The 20529-nt window shown below is 42.9% G+C and overlaps 1 protein-coding gene across 3 annotated transcripts in view; it reads left to right on the forward strand.

Annotated features, from left to right (window-relative positions):
- The first annotated feature begins 238 nt into the window (after positions 1 to 238).
- Positions 239 to 20529, forward strand: part of ntrk1 (neurotrophic tyrosine kinase, receptor, type 1) — a 21064-nt gene continuing 773 nt past the window's right edge. Inside the window, exons 1-17 of one of the 3 annotated variants that reach the window (XM_083529760.1) lie at positions 241 to 603; positions 3672 to 3746; positions 4084 to 4155; positions 6698 to 6766; positions 7681 to 7832; positions 7913 to 8055; positions 8695 to 8833; positions 11342 to 11674; positions 12369 to 12386; positions 12523 to 12581; positions 12672 to 12774; positions 14209 to 14373; positions 14449 to 14579; positions 14910 to 15082; positions 16980 to 17220; positions 17330 to 17488; positions 20092 to 20529. The exon at positions 20092 to 20529 is cut by the window's right edge and continues 6 nt beyond it. In XM_083529760.1, coding sequence (XP_083385886.1) covers positions 407 to 603; positions 3672 to 3746; positions 4084 to 4155; positions 6698 to 6766; positions 7681 to 7832; positions 7913 to 8055; positions 8695 to 8833; positions 11342 to 11674; positions 12369 to 12386; positions 12523 to 12581; positions 12672 to 12774; positions 14209 to 14373; positions 14449 to 14579; positions 14910 to 15082; positions 16980 to 17220; positions 17330 to 17488; positions 20092 to 20277 — 2415 coding nt within the window. In that variant the 5' untranslated portion in view covers positions 241 to 406 and the 3' untranslated portion in view covers positions 20278 to 20529. Of the gene's footprint in view, positions 604 to 3671; positions 3747 to 4083; positions 4156 to 6697; positions 6767 to 7680; positions 7833 to 7912; positions 8056 to 8694; positions 8834 to 11341; positions 11675 to 12368; positions 12387 to 12519; positions 12582 to 12671; positions 12775 to 14208; positions 14374 to 14448; positions 14580 to 14909; positions 15083 to 16979; positions 17221 to 17329; positions 17489 to 20091 lie in introns of all 3 variants that reach the window. The other 2 variants (XM_083529759.1, XM_083529761.1) reach the window with 2 other exon arrangements.

A 20529-nucleotide genomic window follows, 5' to 3' on the forward strand; every position in this document is an offset into this window, starting at 1 on the left:
AACAGGTGTTGGCCTCGATCTCGATCCCGTCCACCTGCAGCACTCGTCCCTCGGTTTTCTGGCCAGCTTCCACTCATGTCCTAGAGGTGCCTGACCACATCACTCTGTGTCTCTGTTTCCCCAGGCCACCCCCTCCTTACCACATCTTCTCTCCCCTCTCCCCTTTCACACCCCGCCAGCTAATGGACTCTTTTGCCCCTCCCCTGCCATTCCTCTCTCCATCTCTAACTCTGAAGCAGAGAAGGGGAGAAGAGGAGAGACGAGAAGCGAGGAAAAGGAGAGGAGGCAGCAGCCCACTGTTCCCCTGGGCCCTTGCCTTATTTCAGCTCCAGTGGCTTGATAGCTGCCTTGTAATCCAGGAGATTCTGCAGTCCAGATCCCCGGTAAAGAGAAGCGAGGGCAGGTTATGCTAACCATGGCTGGCAGGGCCGTGTGCCAGATGGCCTTGGCTCTGTCTCTGATGCTCAGCCTGGCAACAGGAGCATGGGTCGGATGCCCCGGGGCCTGTCGCTGTTCTTTTGCCATGCTCCAATGCTTAGAAGTGGACGGCATCAAGAGCATCCCGGTGCTGTCACAGCAGGAAAGCGAGAACGTCACGGAAATGTGAGTCAGGTTTGGAAGATCAAGCATGCAGATTGATTCTGATTGTCTAATCGCGTCGTTCTTCTGCGATTCGTTTGCTTTTATAACACATGACCGGTTGACCAGTTTTTTTGATGATTGATTTGAATGCGTTTCCAATATGAGTACAAAGTTTTCACAGACCTGCTCGTGGGTCTTTTTATACGATCAGGTTGTTACGATATTGCATGCAGTCAGCGGAGATTTCACAAATACTTGCATGCAGTCAGAAAAGTTTGTTACTCAGAGTTTAGACTCATTCGAAAACTGGAAGAAAACGAGAGAACCAGTCTAAGAACTAGTCTAAGGACCAGGCTAAGAAGTGACTAACTTAACTTCAAGTCCGTTTATGCTAACCTTGAGCGCTGATTAACGCGATGTTGAACCATCTTCCAAACATGATACCAAAACCTCCTTGAACTTGTACACAGAATGTATAATCATCCCACACAATTTGGATACTCTAAGTGTTTGGGTAAACATCTCAGACACGTCGCTTCCTTAATAGGAATTTCAGAGAATCAGGGAAACTATTTCACAAGAATGTAACTATCCTGTCCTGGTCATTAAGAGGCTTCTGGTTTGCTCTTAATGATGTTTTTATCAGCTTTGTCCAAGTGGACATAAATAACAAGCAGTTCCTTTGAACACTGATAAAAGAACTTTGGCAAGATCTTCCGACTCGTGCTACTGTATCATATCTATTGGAAGGCAACAACCGGGGTTTTCATGAACTCTGTCCCCCAGAGTTCCAACCACGGCGCTGTTTTGTGATGCAATTCTACAGAAACGCTTGAAACAAAAAGCCGTTCTCTGTATCAGTCGGACGCAGGGACATAATTTTTACTGCGAAGTGAAGCATTACCTCACTACCATCAACAAGCAGAGCCATTACCTCCAGAGCAGCAGCAGAAATTCATCATGCATCATGTTCATAAATTCAATTCTGCGAATTGCCTACAAATGCAGAGAACAATAGATGAAATATTACCCACTTGGCTCAATCAAATAAGCGAGGGTGGTTCAAGATTCTCGTCCCACCTCCCCTTTAATTATGTTACGAGCCCTGTGGCTCAATCAGACACAAATAAATATATGCTGGTGCCTGGGACTGTTGCATCATGGAGGAGTAAAAAGGAAACACAGTTAAGAATATTATTATTATTATTATTATTATTATTATTATTATTATTATTATGTTTATAAATGAGTTATTGAATATTGATGGTGATCATTTCAGAACATCATCTGATATCACTATCTTTACAAATTACAAGTTGATCTTTATTGCGTTGCGCCACCTGTTATAACGGAAGACTTATACTTCCAGTCAGATCTCACCAATCATTTTGATTCCACGTGCAATCTAGAAATAGTGCGTAAAAAAGACGCAGATTCCCCCGATGGAGAATGCGATCGGTAACCCGAGTGTGCACTGGGACATCATTCAATACCCTGTCTGTTTTCCTGCCATTTTCAGTGCTGTAGACGACATTTATTTTATTTTAATTGGTTTTGTGGCTGAACATACTCTAGTCTGGTTTGACTATCAGTTTAGAGCCTACTCTAAAATCTATTGAGTGACATACAATCCTCTAATCTTTATAGAACAGGAAAAGAAAACAAGAAGCGTGGCTCATTTTTGGATTCCCAGATACACTTTAGGAAAAAACTAAAACAATAAACGCATTTTAATAAGTCTGAGAGAATCAATTAACCCAAACTTCATGCTGTTGGAGGAAAATAATCAACAACGAGGGGATTGGATGAAGTTACTCTAAACAGCCTGGAGTCACACTCTGATTTGCTGCACTTCTTATTCATTTACATTTACGAAATTTGGTAAGCTCCCTTTATCCAGAGTGACTTACATTTATCTCTGTCATACAACTGAGCAGCTATGGGGTTAAGGGCCTTGCTCAGGGGCCCATGAGTGGCAGCTTGGTGTGGCTGGGGTTTGAACTCACGACCTTTAGATTCAAAGTCCAATGCCTTAATCGCTAAGCTACCACCTTTACCGTTACCTAACAACTAAAAGGTATTGTAACTTCCTGTTCTCACTTATGCTATAGCAGCTGTCAACATTCATTCCTTTACCAGCTTTTCTTTTATACATTCTTTCTCTAAGTTAATGAGACAAAACAATAGAAGAAAAGAACAATAAGAAAGTGAAGTGTCATCTGAAATTGCAGAAGTTGTGGCTACATTTAATATTGTGAAACAGGGCACAGAAGTAGATCGTACACTGGAGAATCCTTCACTTAACCCTTTCCTAGTATGTCTCCTGCTCTTGTTTTCACACATTGGATTCTTTCAAGTCCATGTAAATGAGCTGTTACTATAGACCACCAGGAGAGGTGGACTTTGGCTCAGAAGGTGATGAGTTTAAATCCCAGCATCACCCAGTTCAGTTGTATGACTGAGATAAATGTAAGTTGCTCTGGATAAGGGCTTCCGCCAAATGGCGTGAATGTAAACCTGATCATTCTGACCAATCAGAATTTACAAGCACTGTGGTACAATATATATATATATATACACCGATCAGGCATAACAGTATGTCCACCCATCGATCATCAACAGCATGAACTTCTTCAGCAGTTTGCGCTACAGGAGCTCGTCTGTTGGATCAGACCACATGGACCAGCCATTGCTCCTCACGTGCATTAATGATCCTCGTCCCCCACGAACCTGTCGCCGGTTCACCACTGTTCCTTCCTTGGAGCACTTTTGATAGACACTGATCACTGCAGACCAGGAACATCCCACAAGAGCTGCAGTTTTGGAGATGCTCTGACCCAGTCGTCTAGACGTCAAAATTTGCCAAACTCGCTCAAATCCTTACGCTCGCCCATTTTTTCTGCGTTCACCTGCTGCCTAATAAATAAATCCACCCTAACAGGAGCCATGATGAAGATCATCAGTGTTAATCACGACTCAATGTTCTGCCCGATCCGTGTGTGTGTGTGTGTATATATATATATATATAATGTATGGTAGGAATGTATTTAAAAAAAAATAAATAAATAACCTGATATTTTCTTCTACAGCTACATCGAGAACCAGCCGAACCTGGAGCAGGTCACGAATATGGATTTCATTAACTACAAAGAGCTGAAGAACCTGTGAGTAGATTACATGAAGAAAACGCCATTATGAGGTCATTGGAATGGAAGATGACTTGACTTGTGTTTCATTGTCTATGCTTTACAAGTGTGTTATGTTCAGGAAGTCAAAACATCTTTAAGAAAGAAAACAACAGGACAAGAGTCCAAATTTGGCTTTAAAGGTTTCCTGCTTGTTTGGTTCACTGGGTCATGAAACAATTAGCCTGACTTATGAGATTAGACCTAATCAGTCGTGATGTACGTCTTTGTCTAAAGATATGATCAAATCAGTCGAGTGGCTGTCGGACCACCCTTTACTTTGTATGTGTGTGTGTGTGTGTGGTTTTCCTTCCAGCACAGTTACAGAATGTGGCTTGCTGTTTATCTCCTATAAAGCCTTCCAACACAACGTCAAGCTGCAATACGTGTAAGTGTATTTGGAGGTTTTTTTCCCTCCTCTTTCCCCCGCACTCTCCTGTCGTGTCCTTGTTTGTAAGTGTCACCCGCCGCCAGTCGCTGCTTTTTGACAGAACTGCCGATTGTCGTCAGGCGCCTTTAGATCAGGTGACAAAACCACAAAGGCGTTATCGGAACCCATGAGGCGCTTAAACAACTGCGCGGAAAACCGTGCGGCGTGGAAGCGTAGGAGCTGTAATTGGATGTATAAAGGATTTCGTGCGACACGAGCTGGGTTTAACGAGGAACAATGACAGAATGAGATGGATTAGACAAATAGTCACCATTAGGGATTTACAGCGAGGAGCGTTGATCAAGGATTTGCCCTTGTTTGTCATTTTTAACATGGGATCGATTCAGATTTTAAGCAAACTTCCAACAATTTTCTTTTTTTTTTTACACAAGCACCCACCATTTAACCCTCTGTGTACGAGCCGTTACTATAGAAATTATACCATATTATAACAACCATTAATCCAAAATAACACGTATAAACCTAACAACACTTTCTGACCAATCAGAATCCAGAATTAAGCAGCGCTGTGGAACAGTTATAGCATTTTAATCGGAACCCTGGCAATGATTAACTTCAAATAAACAATCTGAATTCCCGGACTTGAACCCTGAGGAACCGATATTGTTGAGAATTAGAGAGAACTTGAGGGAACCGCTGAAGAATCAGAACTTGTAGCTTCCCGAGTCGACAGTTCAGGGGTCAGTGTTGTTGTGGAGCGAGTGAAATCGCTCGGTGTAACCCTTATCGCCACCATCTTGTAGTCTTTCCCTCGATTGCCTGTGCGACATGCGCTGTGTTTGTAGATCGAGGCGATATCAGTCGAGGAGGAAGCGCTGGGGTGGGATTTGGGGAGCTGGTTGTGAAGATGAGGATGAGAAGAAGGAGGGGGATGAAATCGGATCCCACGTCCAGCAGTCACCTTTTACTCGCTCACTTTGGCGTCTTATTGACAGCTGATGCATAATAAATACACTCCACTAAGGGTCCATTATGACTCAATCAATATTTTACAGAGCGATGGAGAGCAGTGGGAGAGCAGATGTGCTTCTAAGATCAGAGGCAGAGAGATAGAGTGATAGAGAGAGGGAATAGAGAGATGTGGGGTGCGTAAGACTAAAGAGCTGGAAAGTACAATATACACCTGACTTACAGAGCAGGAGTGCAGTATATAAACAATACTGTTGTATTCGTCCGGTGTTAATAATCAAACATCACCAAAACATCACTTTCCTTCAGTACTCAGTGGCAGCTGCTACCATCAAACCCAACCCCCTCCCTCTCCCCCCCCCCCATGGAAATGCAGAGGAATCGAGCCGGTAATAGATAGGCCCTGATGGCTCACCCATCTGACATAAACTTTTCAGGATGGGGAAAACAAATATTTGAACCCTTGCTGGCCCCCATTAGTCCTGCCACAGAGAATCTGTATCCCTTAAGTGTCCTGTATCCCGAGAGCCATCACTCGCTGTCACTTCGGCCTTTGTTTTCATCTGACGAGCCCATGGCATTCTCGCTGTCGCAGACCGTGAGGCAAATCAAAAGAAAATTTTTTTTTTAAAGCTGTAATTGGGCGCAGGAACAAATACAAGGCTGCTTTTTACTGTAGGTGCCTCTAAATGCTTACAGTGGAGCTGTTGATGTTGAGAAATGTCAAAAACAATCTTTCTGATGCACACTGGGGAAGTGATGGCGAGTGGGAAGCAACGAGGATGACGTTTTCCTTAATTCCCCATCCGAGAGTCCACCTTTCCATGAGACACATAAGGACGATCAAACTGTTGTGCTGCCCTCTGCTACATACTGTACATGAGCTCACAGATGATTAGCTAGAAACATTTTGATTGACAGGGAAGAGAATATGCTCCTCCCACCTTGGACAATTAGTCTAACTTTCTGCCTACGAAGATACAGCAATTTTATCTACATTACTGATATGAACTATGACTCTAATCTAGCTAGCTCGTATAGTTTGTTAGTCGATACGAGGAAAAGGTGTCGCTATGGTTACAGTGTACAATTTCTGATGTAAACACAAGCAAAGGAAATGCTAAGAATGGAAAATGGCTTCTCAAGAAGTTCTCTGTTTGTTTTCTTGCTGGCTTCTCGGTCTCTGCCACATCACACCGCATGACCATGAGATCTGTCTCGTTTGATATCAGTTACTCACATGTATATTTATTCAGCGCTGGGATACACCACTGTCTGATGTCATACCCTGGTCATGTACAATGAATCATAATTATCACAACACTGTTAAAGATTATGATCAGTTTATTTCCTCTTTTACTGCCATTACGTTTATCAGGATAAAATAAAATCGTTTAAAACCTCATTTTGTCGCCAAGCCATTCATTTATTACTCATTTCACCAGCTCAAGGGGCGGAGTTTAAGTTGTTCGAATTTGAGAAATTGCAATTCTGAAGATGTTTAATGGTTTAGAATCTCAAATGCTTTTCTCTGGTGTTTTGCTCTTTTTCTTGGACTGATGGCACACAGAAACCTGGCCTCCAACTCGCTCAAGCACATCAGCTGGAAGGTCTTCCACTCACTTCCTCTGCTGAACCTGTGAGTGCAATCAAACTTTTTAAAGGGTTTTACAATGGTGCTTTGAGTGTTTTAGAGTCTTCGAGAAAACTTTAGAAAAGGAAAGTTGTCTGCCAGTTTACCAAAAAATTGAACAGCATAAAATCTATTATTTAAAAATGACAAAAAATATACCACTTCTGCTTAGAGAAGATCATTTGCCAAGGGTGAGAGGTGAAGACGGGATTTGTAGGAAGAACCATCACAAGAATAATGAGAAATGTAAAGGGTTAGTGAGATGTTCTCAAGACACCAATTAGTGTGTGAAGTTTGCTGAGAAGCTTTGTTGGATGTGATAAGACCAAAACTAACATTGTTGCTCATTGTATAAAGCAATACATTTTAGCAGAAACTCAACACTGCACAGCAAACATGCTGTTGTCAAGCCCAAGACCAGGACTAGCCGAGATCTAACCTAAACCAAGGTACAATGTGGTTCAGCCCAATTTAAGATTCAAAAGGAAAAAAAAAATCTAAACTCGAGACCAAAGACAAAGCTCAGGTACAAATAGCAATAATCTGAGACAAGCCCTGGTCAATAGAGGTCTCAAGACAGTCCTCACTCTGAGAACATAAATCCTACTGTGAAACATGAGGGTGGTAGCACCATGCTGATTGTTACTCACAGACTAATTAAAAATAATGAGTTTGGTGTAAAGTTTCTTCTTGTCGGAAGTGTGGACTGGAAAAAAAAACACAATTATCCAAAGAGCCCTAAAGGAACTCTTTTTTGTATTGTGTAGATATTTAAGGTTTTCTCTAAATACCCATGAAAAGAGAACATGAAATGCATGACGTTATATTACTGGTTCCAGATCATTACATAAGATGAATCTAAGATAAATTTCACACAGTGATATACAGTGGATGGAATAAATTACACTTTACATTCTCAGGGTTCTGAGGGACAACCCTCTGATTTGCTCCTGTGGCCTGTACTGGCTGCAGCAATGGCAAATGATGAAGCGAGGTGACATCGACAGCCAGCAGAGCTGCTTGTCCAACGGCACCAACATTCTGCTCGACAGCTATGTGATGGAGAACTGCAGTAAGTGCGCTTGCTAAGAGGAAACCTTGGCTTTATGTCTGGATTTATGATGTCTCTTAGACCCGTCCCCTGTTGTTTAGGTGTTCCAAAGGTGTCCATCAATGCCCCGGTGCTCACCATTAAGGAGGGTGGAAACCTGACGTTTGAGTGCCAGGTCACCGGCGTTCCAGTGCCGAGCTTTAAATGGAGGACGGAGCACCTTCATTCTAATTTTATTCTGCAGGTACGCTGCAATGTCATGATGAAGGTTAACAGGTTTTATATCAATAAGATTTATGACCAAATTGCTGTTGGATAAAAATAAAAAATCGTAAATGTCTATCATCTTTCTCTGCGCTGTACATAATAGTGATGCGCATCTCCATAACTGAGGCTGATGTGATTTGCATCTCGATGCATAACCAACAATATGAAACATTAAAAGATACAAATAAAGTAGCAACCTGTGTGAAATGATACGATTCCCCCGTCTTCTTACAATCCAGTGTGATCCGATTTCCATTCAACACAATGCAATGGGAAAAAAAATTATGCCCCAAATTAAGTATGTTACAGTTTGTTCACTTGTATTTAATGGCCCTTTCACAAACACACCTCTGTAGTGCAAAGGAAAAAAGATGAAACAAAACCTGACGTTCTTTTCCTGTTGTGTGTGCAGGAAGTTACAGCTCTACCTCTGCCATGTTAATCTGTATTCTAAGTGACTCTCAGGACACGCCTCGGTCTCCGTAGTGATGCGATACGTCGTATCCACGTAGCAGCGGGAAACAGTTTAGCGACGAGAAATCTATCCTCATATCATGTGTGTGTGTGTGTGTGTGTGTGTGTGTGTGTGTGTGTGTGTGTGTGTGTGTGTGTATAGAGAGGGATCTGGGGATCCACTTTGGAGCTGGTGCTTCACCTGTTAAATGTGTCGTATGTGGACAACCTGCACAATCTCACTTGTGAGGCGGAGAACGAAGCAGGCCCCGAGGAGGCGATGGTGCAGCTCAACATCGAGTGTAAGTCCATTATACTAATAAACAACCAAACAACACGAACAACCAAATCTGAATTAGAATCCTGGTCCATGTTCTACTTTTTTAACCTGGGCATCTTGGTAGATCTCACATCTTGACTCACACCACTTACAATCTAAATTTAATTTCAATTACTTTTTCTTTTACTGTTTGAAAGATTTATTTATTACAACATGCGCTAATTAACAGAAGCCCACTGGGGCTGGCATCCTGCTGCCCCATGCCCAGGAAAATAGCAGCAGACAGGGCAGGTAATGACAGGGTTGCCAGATTATTAAAACCTAGTTTATTCTAGGATAAAAATACCAAAAAATCTTTTTAAATCTAAAACCCAGAAATAAATAGCCACAAACAAACACAAAGGCTAAGAGCAGACAACATGTCCATGATGTCCAGAAAAATTCTGGTTGTAAAATATATTTTAAAAATGTAAAATGAAAAGGGGATTTAGAGAATATTTGTATAAAATCTGTGTGTATCATAAATGTGTACGCACCACGGTGACCTTGCTTTCGAAAACGAGAAAATCTTGTATGAATAGTCAAAAGAGAATTGTACTCTGCATGGCTGTATTGCTTTAGCTACTGTAGCTTCCTATAGAACAAGTGAACCATAAAGGTTTGAGGACCTCATTATTTTTTTGTTTATAATGTGCTCCTGAACCTCTGCGGAAGCCAAGCGTGCAAAACCGAAAAGCAGAGGATTTAATCGCGACTCATGAGTCTGTAGATACAAACCGGATACATGACGTCCCCCTTAACGATGCAACGAACAGAGTTACGCGTTAATAATAAGTTAATAAAGTTTCAATGGAAAAGGATGGTTATCACCTCCTGTTTGGAAAGAAGGACGAAGAAAAGTGCTTGACTTCAGACAAACGTATGAGCATCATGGGAGTGATAACGACTGTTAGGGAAATGGGATGCTAACTGTCGTCAGATCTTATTTGTTCTCTCTCGGCTAATGGACTTCTTTCACCCAACCCCCTGACAGTCCGGAAACATAATTGTGAAGATTGATTGGCGAACGCTAAGCACGTTAGCTGCTAATCCATCGGGTGGGGGGCATGTCTCATTAACAGCCTCGGCTTAATTGCTGCCTAAAACCCAAGTCGTATTGGGACCCGTAGCGTACTGTAGGACTACACACCTCTTTTCAGCAGCAACAAGCCGAGTTCTTTTCTCTGCTCTCGTCTTAACCAGGGAACGATGAGGGCTGTTTTTTAGTTCCTTGAAATAGCTTGAGTTCATAGAGTTCATTGATCTGTTAACGCAAGAGAACCAAGGAAAGATCTTTCGCCCTCTGACACAAACGGCTGTGTTTCTTCCTTCTGAAGCACTTTTTGGGAGACGGGTTCATGGGTTAAGAGCAAAGAATTGGTTCTAGACGAACAAACAGTCCGTGTGCATCAGCAAGTTACTCGCTGATACGAGAAACATTTCCGGAATCTTCCATCCGCCCGGCGCTCAGGTGCTTCTTGCGGTTAGTTTCCCTCAAACAGCCAGGGATTTATTATTCATGACAGGTCAACAGGTTTCGAGTGAAGATGGAGTGTATTGATTCACCGAGATATTATGACACGGCCTTTCTGAGAAAGCGTCGGCGATGCTAACGGTCCCAAATTAGCTTTACAGAATTAGCTGAAGATAAAGTTAGATTAAAAAGATTCCTGAGAAAGTCTATGGCAGTACTGTGAGTGTCTGAAAACTATTCTGAAGAACAACGTGTCAGCATTTAGGTGAAAGAAAAAACAGATAGAAACAATGATAATAATATAATAATAGTAATCAGTTAGTATTTATTTCACGGATTTAAAAACAGCTTCTAAATCATTCCTAAATCAGTCTGTGTACGATGCATTTATTTGTAGAAACGTTGAAATAATTAATTTTAAAAACTATTTTTTGCTTTTTTCAGAAAAGAGAACGAATTAAATTGTCTTTCACATCCAGGTTAAGACTGAATGTTAGATTGGATGTTGATTCGGATGAAAAATTGAATGTTAGATTGGATGTTAAATTTAGATGTTAGTTTTAGACATAAGCTTTAATTAATTGCCGATCCACCCCACACACCACCCCAAACCACCCACACACCACCCCAAACCACCGACACACCACCCCACACACCACACCCCACCAAACCACCCACACACCACCCCACACACCACCCCAAACCACCCACACACCACCCCAAACCACCCACACACCACCTCCCACACCACCCCAAACCACCCACACACCACCCCAAACCACCGACACACCACCCCACACACCACACCAAACCACCCACACACCACCCCACACACCACCCCTAACCACCCACACACCACCCCTAACCACCCACACACCACCCCAAACCACCCACACGCCACCCCATACACCACCCTGCTTTGCCACATGAATTGCTCAGTAAGTAAATGATTACTTCATAATGCTGTTTAATCAGCAGACACTAAAGCATCGTGCCACGTCTCCGTCTCTCCCCCAGTCCCGGTGAGGATCGTGTTCCTGAAGCCTCCAGAGCAGCAGCATCACTGGTGCTTCCCTTTCGCCGTAGACGGCAATCCGGCGCCGAGCATCAGGTGGTTGTACAACAAAATGCCGCTGCTGGAGACGCAGTACACCTACACTCAGCTCATCCCAGACTCAGACGACGGCTCCGTCCAACACGGCTGCCTGTTCCTCAACAAACCCACTCACCTCAACAACGGCTACTACACGCTCATCGTGGAGAACACGCTGGGCCGAGCCGAGTCCACGGCCATGGGCCAGTTCATGGACAACCCCTTCGACCCCTTCGACCCTGAAGGCATCATCCCTGGTGAGAAATCTTTTCATTTACACACTGTATGGACAAAAGTTTGTGGACATCTGACCATAAGATTGCCATGTGCTTCTTTTTGACCATCACATTGAGTCTCAGTTTGCTCTTATAATAAGCTCCATTCTTCTGAGAACATGTCCACTAGATGCTGGAACAGGATTCAGGTTCCGACTGAAGTTTAAGTTCCATACTAATACATTCGGAAACATCCTGTACAATTGTGCGCTATCCTTGTTGCTATGGTAACAATTTATTTACCTAGCTAGCAAGCAAAAGCTAATACGAGTAATGCAAATGAACCCGTCCTTGTTGTATGGTTTATTATTTACAATTTATTATTTGCTTGAATTTTTAAGTAGTTTTTACTTATTTTTTGTTTAAATCTTCAGCTTTTCTGCTACGTATTTTTCTTTATTAGAACCCCTGGTGTAGAAAATCAGGTGAGAAAAGAAAAAAGAAAAAGAAAAAGCAAGCGTTCTGTTTTCTTAATGAACTGAAATTACAGTCATCACAGCACCTAATCAGCTGCAGCGCTCCTGCTCGAGGGCCGTACCTGAGAACGTAAAAATAAAATTTTAACACTTTTGGGTTTCTCGAATGATCAAAAAATAAGCTCAAAGGATAATCGAATCATCTCTTTTTTTCCTCTTTCTCTTTCTCACTTTCTCTTTTTCTCTCTAACACATGCCAGTGCTCACCAGTGAACTAAGTAAGTCCTAAAACCCCTTTTCCCATTTCCACTCCATTATATTTGAATTTATTAAGTACTTTGAACTATAAAGTAAAAAAGAACCTGTTCTGCACCTTATCAATTGCACCCTCGGTAACGTGGATTTTTCCAGCAGCGCCTACTAACCAGTCGAAGGAGGACGTGACGGAGAAGCCGGAGAGCCGCCTGCTCGGGGTAAGAACGTGACAGGAACAGGTTCAAGCCAACGCTGAGAAGCTCCTCGGGGTTACAACTCATGGCTTGTGTGTGTTTTTGTGTACCTAGGTATCTGTCGCTGTGGGTCTCGCCGTATTCGCTTGTACCTTCCTGCTCATCATGGTGCTGGTGATCAATAAGTGCGGGCAACACTCCAAGTTTGGCATCCATCGTAAGTCTGGAACCACTTTTACCTACATTATATATGTGGTTCTTCTCCAAAGTTGGAGGCACACAATTGTATCGGACGTCTTTGGCATCACAATGCTCCTATGCACAGAGCCAGCTCCATGAAGATCTGCTGTCCATGGGTTGGAAGTGTGTGGAAGATCTCCTGCTATAGAGCTCCTGAATCTATTGTAGCTATAAAAGCTATAAAGCTCTTGAGCTATTGAATCAATTTATCACGCTGACTGCACCCCAGGAACCTCCTCACCGCACCTACATCAGACTTTACTAACACCCTTGTGGCTGAAGTAATCTCCACTAAGCTCCACAAAAATCTAGTGGAACATCTTCTGTGAGGGATATTATGATGGCAGATGTGGAAATGGGGGTTCGAAAAGAATAGCAATCGTATAGTGAGGTGTCTACAAACGTTTGCATTGTGAACCAGAGCAACGTCGTAGTAAATAAATGCATGCTGCACTTTTAATTTAGGTTAGCACCGTTGCCATGGAAACGGCAACGTGTTAACGACAAAGCACGTCGGTATAAACTGGCGTCCGTTTGAGGAAATGAAGGAACAATCCAGAACATGGTGCAACATTCAGAATCAGGGTAAAAGTCCCTTCAGCACTCTGTAACTCGAGCTCTGGGCCTGGACACGCCGGTGCTCTTTAAATAATGCAGCGTGCAGAGATAAAGAGAGACACTTTCCACTCGAGCAGTACGTTTGCTCACGGGCTTTCATCCGAACAGCGAGGAGAAGTGCTGCCAAGTCTTAATTACTGTTCACAAAAGTAAAGAGTGCGAAGCAACAAACACGGCCCATTAAGGAAGAGTGATGGAGCCGAGGCTTTCGAGTCACCAGAGTGGCTTAGAGAACTCCACTGCCCTAGATCACACATCTGAGATCTTATATTTCACATCTCACATCTCATCTTAAAGGTCTCACATTCCAGATCTCAGATCTTACATCTAATATTCCAGATCTTAAATCTCATGTCTCACATCTCAGGTCTCATCTTAAAGGTCTCACATTCCAGATCTCATGTTCCAGATCTCACATCACATTTCTCTTATCTCATGCCCTAAATCTCACGTTCCAGATCTCAGATCTTACATCTAATATTCTGGATCTCAAATCTCAGATCTCAGATCTCATCTTAAAGGTCCCACGTTTCAGATCTCACATCCTAAATCTCATATTACATATCTCATGGCCCAAATCTTCAATCTCAGATCTTACATCTCAGATCTCATGGGCCAGATCTCACATGCCAAATCTTACATTCCAGATCTTACATCTCACGTCTCACCGCTCAAATGTTAACCCTTAAAGATCTCACATTTCACAGGAATTGTTCACAGGAAGTGTGTGTTTTATCTGAATATCAGGTCTATTTGGATAAAAAAAAAAATCCTCACTTGTTTGTGTAAACAGGCTCGTCTGTTCTGGGGAAGGAAGACGACTTGGCCGTGTCTCTTCGTTTCATGAACTTCGGAGTGAGTCCTCCTTCCTCAGACGAAGGCATGCTGGACTCTGGACTCTCCAGCTTCGTGGAGAACCCACAGTACTTCTGCGGTATCATCAAAGACAAGGACATGTGTAAGTGGATTATTTACCTGCAATGTTCCTGCTTCTGAGAGATGTGTAATGTGAGGAACTGATGATGGTGTGCAGGTGTGCAGCACATCAAGAGGCAGGACATCATGCTGAAGTGGGAGCTCGGAGAAGGAGCTTTCGGGAAGGTGTATTTAGCTGAGTGTGCTAACCTCTGCCCCGACACGGACAAGATGCTTGTGGCCATAAAGGTACAGTGACTTACTACAGAGGATGTTGAAAACTTACTATTCAAACCACACACACACACACACACACACACACACACACACACACACAAATACAATAAGACGCAAATATGCATCCCTGTGTCACACAAATAAGAACAAAATTTTAAAGAAAATAATATTTGATACATTTGCTATAAATAAAATTGGAGGGTGCACAAACTTTTGACTACTTGTTCTACTTGCATTAGAGAAATTATCTTGTTTTATTTGATTGTCTGTCTGTATGTACTGATAATCCAGCACTAGAATTGGTCAGATATATGTGATAATATAGATTTTTTTCTGGTCCAGACCCTGAAAGACGCGAATGAGTCGACACGTCAGGACTTCCAGCGTGAGGCCGAGCTCCTGACGGTCCTCCAGCACGAGCACATCGTCAGATTCTATGGAGTCTGCACTGATGGAGAACCTCTCGCCATGGTGTTCGAGTACATGCGACACGGCGACCTCAACCGCTTCCTTAGGTCAGGAGCTGGGGCTTGTTGTTGTTGTTGTTGTTTATTTCCATGAAATGATCTGTGAACGTCAGACCCCAGGGTCTTACATCAAAAAAAAAAACACACGACCAACGTAGCCTGTGTAAATCCCTACAACCGTCACGCAAAATGATGCGCTTTTTTTATCTAATGCATCGGTCTTCTTGAGGTCATCTGGCTTGAGTATTTAAGACGGTCCTTTTACTTTTCCATGTGGTTGATCTTGACAGACGACTTGTTATATCCTTTTGGCCAATTTCACAGAGCTTCTGCGTAAAAAAAAAAAAAAAAAACCTGAATAGCTGCCAGCCGTATATAGAATCTAAAACCATTAGCGAGTGCTCTAATAGATCTGAAGTGTGGTAAGTGGTTAGTTAAAGGAGACAAAGCCTCCATCAAGGAGCCCGTCAAAAGAACTTTTTAGGACGGTCTATTAAAATATATCCGTACCTGTCACAATCACAAAGGAATCACCGTAATGGTGCAATTTGGTCAAATTGCAATCTGAGTGCATAAAAAAAAGTTACCATCAATTCTTCGACCCAACGTTCAACTTTATCTGCACGTACAAATGGGTTCATACGTCGGTTCATCAAGTTCCTGGCCCTCTGAGCCACATCGTCCCCGAGCCCCATGGCTGCACATAGAGGAGCACTGAACACTCCATCTCTCTCAAGCATGATGATGAAATGTGTGGTGGGAAATGAAGAGACCATATGTCCAGCACAGTGGAGTCTCAGACATGTCCAGTGTGCAAAGATCTAGTCTGCCAGGTGGTCCAGAGGCCAGATTGGGCATTAGGAGGGGGGGACCACATGCTGTTGAGGAGGTGGAAATCTCATTTTGAGTAGACAGTCCATGGATGGAAGTCTCCAGGCTGTGCAACAGCTGCTGCTCTCCTGCCACCTGCCTTATAAACGAATAGTAATGGCATTGGGGGACCTCTGAGGAACAAGGAAAGGGCCAGCAAGTGACAGCATGGATAGACCATAATAGTAGGATGAATGGAGATAGTGTGGAAGAGAGGGGGATGCTTGGCTCAGTCTGCTTAGCAACTCTAGAACATTAACGAGTATGGGAAAGTCAAACTGATGCTCAGAAGGAGTTTCCACATCGTGGTAAATCTTATTATTATGAACAGTCCATGTTTGGGATTGATTGTGACGAATCTGGCAATCGAGATGAAGATGAACTGATTTACCATTATGTTTTAGGAGCTCAAATCTAAGACCATAATGTAAGAAATGAAGGTACCACCTAGCATCAACCAACATCGATTCCAGCAGCTCGTTAAGCCAATCTTTATATCTAAAGCCAATTAAGCCTGGATTGACAATGAAACAAAATGTGAAAGTTATCCAATATGCTCCATTGTATTGCCAAAAGTTTGCGGACACCTGGTCATAAGTACGTTATGTGCTTTTTGAGAATCGCATTCCACATTTAGTCCCAATTTGCGCCACACTTTCTGGGAAGATGTTCCACTAGATTTTGAGATTTTGTGAAGATTCGTTCAGCCACAAGGGTGTTAGTAAAGTCAGGTACTGATGTTGGTGAGGTGAGGAGACCTGGGGTGTGGTCAGCGTTCACATTCATCTCAAAGATGTCCAATATCATCCATGTCTTTTAATCCCCCAAATATACCAAAAGTATGCAGATGAGTGTTTGAGCAAAAGTTTGCATCAAATATCAAATCGGAATTACAGCTGAGACTGGATACAACAGAGCAGTTGAATGTTACGTGTCTAATATAAGACCTTTAATGGTGCAGGGATTAGAACTTACAACGTTCTGATCATATATATATATATATATATATATATATATACATACATAAGGTACCTATAAGGAACCTTTCTTGACGTACAAACTTTCTTTTCCTCAGGGCTCATGGACCAGATGCTCGGATTCTGGATGAGGTAAAGATGCCCCCAGTGGGTCAGCTGACCCTGCTGCAGATGCTCCAGATAGCAGCCCAGATCGCCTCTGGGATGGTGTACCTGGCCTCACTCCACTTTGTTCACAGAGACCTGGCCACCAGAAACTGTCTGGTCGGTGAAGGTCTCGTGGTGAAGATCGGTGACTTCGGCATGTCCAGAGACATCTACAGTACTGATTACTACAGGGTTGGTTAAACTTCATCTCATCCACCTGTAGATGAATGACAAGTGAAATTTTGCTTCTACATCAGAGTTCCTCAGAGGTTTCTTATTTTTCACATAATCTTTCTCTCAGGTCGGTGGAAGAACCATGTTACCTATTCGTTGGATGCCTCCTGAGAGCATCATGTACAGAAAGTTTACCACAGAGAGTGACATCTGGAGCTTTGGGGTGGTTCTGTGGGAGATCTTTACCTACGGGAAGCAGCCGTGGTATCAACTATCCAACAGCGAGGTACGTTCTAATTTTTGAGCATCTCATCCCATTGTGTCTCTGTTTGCTCTTATAATAAGCTCTTCTGGGAAGCTGTTTCTGCAGACACATGGATGTATGTTAGTAAAGTCAGGTACTGATGTGGGTGAGGTGAGGAGGCCTGAGGTACAGTCAGCATTCACATTCATCACAAATATGTCTAATAGGGTCTGAGCTCTAGAACAGGAGATCTTCCTCTCACTTCCAAACCATGAAAAGCAGATCTTCATGGAGCTGGCTTTGTGCACAGGGGCATTGTCATGCTGGACCAGGTTTGGGTCTCCTAGTTCAGTAGTACCAGTAGTTTTGTCCTTATAATGTGTATCTGTACTTAAAAATATTCAGTACATCACTAACAATTAACTTTTTTTGCAGTTCCAGAAAAATCTGTCTTTTTTTTTATGCATGAAATTTAAAACTACACACATTTGCTTGTTTTTCTGTAGAGGGCCAATATTTCATTTGTACATCATTACAGTCTTTAACACTCACCCCCGCCTCGTGCTTGCACGGAAACGCTTGATTTCTTGTCAAATCGATCCACAACGTGATTGTAATGACACGTTTTTAGTTTTCCGCGATCTCCTGCACGTCGTAAGTGACGGCTTAGAGGGAAAAACAATAAAAATAATACACAGTCATGAATAAAATGGCCAGCTAGCATGCGCGAGGACGATTACTAGCGCTCAGAGTAAGATTTTCGCGACGGGAATTGTTCAGGTGTGTAAACACGTGGGTGAAGAGCGACAGCAGACATAAAGCCTGTTTATCGGGACTCTAATCCTACAGTCTCAGGTACGACGCCGTGAGCTTGAAGGTGATCAGGGATTATAGAGTCATAACAGAGCGATCGATGGATTTCTGGGTATCACGTACAGTCCAGACCTCTCCGATTAAAGACCGAGAAGTGGAGCGTACGCGCAACCGCAACTGCGCCATTACTGGAGAAGAAGCCTCTCTTCTTTCAAGATCGGGGTAGATCGCTTTTCCCGTTTGCTCAATTTTTATTTAATTAGGTCCGATCTTCACCCCAGGCCGACGTCGCCTAACCTCGTTACGCTAATCCACGCCGGCTCGTAATGGACAGGGATAATTATAGCGATTGTAATTGGAAGGTTCAGAGATAGAACGCTCGTGACTTTCCATCCAGAATTTGGGACGGGTCAATGCGGATCTTTGTTAAATCATCCTCCTGATTGATTGGCCTTTTTGGCATGATGGAGTGGACTGCTGATGGAGGACTTGCCTAGCATTCAATTACTCAGGAGACAACGCCTACAGGGTGTGTGTGGGACCAAACGCTCTCTCTCTCGCTCGCTCGCTCGCTCGCTCTGAAGTCACCGGAAAAACTCAAACAGGGCAAAAACAGTGACAAAGCTCAGTCTCATCCGACACGACAGTGATGAATGCAGGAACGATGCCTGAGGAACTTTAGCTTTAGCTGACACACAGATCTGAACATGGAATTCGCAGCTTCTGCATCCTCAGCATTTTATTTCTTACACTGGAAAAGATGACGTGGAAACTCAAATAGAGTCCAATGTTTCGCCTATTTCCAGGCGTACAAACAAGTAAAAATGTATTTGCAGAGGTGGAAAGAGTAATGAAATATTCTACTCAAGTAAAAATTTAAAACATTTTTAAATAGTTGAACACTTTTACAAATCAAAGTGCAATAGCAAAAACAACAACAAGAAAACAACACTACAGTCGATCACTCGAGTCCAACGTGATTTATTCACTTTCACTGGAAAAAAAGTTCTAATGTCATTTATGATAATAAATAGCAATAATTTGAATTATTTATTTTTTTGCGGATATGATATAAAACATACATACACAACAGAAATACACAAAAAAAAAACTATTTAATTCCAGTAAATGTCATTAGTCACACACACTAAAAGGACAAAATATAAAATATTGGGACACTTCACTTTTCCAGCCAAAAACAATTATACAGGAGGTTTTTGGAAGCAGAAGTATGAAATTTAACTCCTTATTTGAGACCCAAATCTGTTCCAGCATGACAATGCCCATGTCCACAAAGCCAGCTTCATGAAGATCTGCTTTTCATGGGATGGAGTGGCAAATCTACTGCTATAGAGCTCCAACCCTAATGATCATAGACGACTGTGAACGCTGACTGCACCCCAGACCTCCTCATCTCACCAACTTCAGCACCTGACTTTATCACTGAAGCTGAAGAACTGTAGCTGAACGAATTTCCGCAAAAATCTAGTTGAACATCTTCCAGAGGAGTGGAGGTTACTATTGAAGCAAACGGAGAAACTGTAGCTCCAGCAAACTGTAGCTCCAGCTGTAGCTAGCTGACTGAAACAGCTGGATTTCTGGTCAAATTGATCCAAAATTGTGATTGTAATGACGTGTTGACCAAACGATATGATACCAGTCATGAATAAAATACAAAAACGTTCCACGAATAAAGTTTTTGTGAAGCACTGGAGATGTTTTTAGAGACATAAAAATCCAGTTCCAGCTCAGAACATTCCAGACCATGTGGTGTATTAGTGATTTTCTTGATGAAGACCCTGAACGTTGACTGAAGCTTTGATGGTGTGCAGGCGATCGAGTGCATCACGCAGGGCCGGGAGCTGGAACGGCCGAGGACGTGTCCTAAAGAAGTCCACCAGCTCATGCAGGGGTGCTGGCAGAGAGAACCGCAGCAACGTCTCATCATCAAGGAGGTCTACAACCGTCTCGTGGCCTTGGTCAAGAACCCTCCGGTCTACCTGGACATCCTGGAGTGAAGCGGATCGGCGGAGGGACGGCTGGAGGTTCGGGTCAAACAGACACGTTCGTGGAGAGAAAAAAAATAAAAAAGACACAAAGGGACTAAAGAAGATCCGAGAGTCAAACAGAGCGTCCATCAGGAGTTTTGAGGAGGACAAAGATGACCAGAACGTTTCGTATCTCCATAATAACCCCTCAGAGTCAAAATTACCGGCAACCAATCAGGTAATTTGGGGGGAAAAAATTGAAATCCATCTTTTGATTCGAGT

The sequence above is a fragment of the Silurus aristotelis genome, assembly GCF_946808225.1.
Source record: "Silurus aristotelis genome assembly, chromosome: 25".
NCBI lineage: Eukaryota > Metazoa > Chordata > Actinopteri > Siluriformes > Siluridae > Silurus > Silurus aristotelis.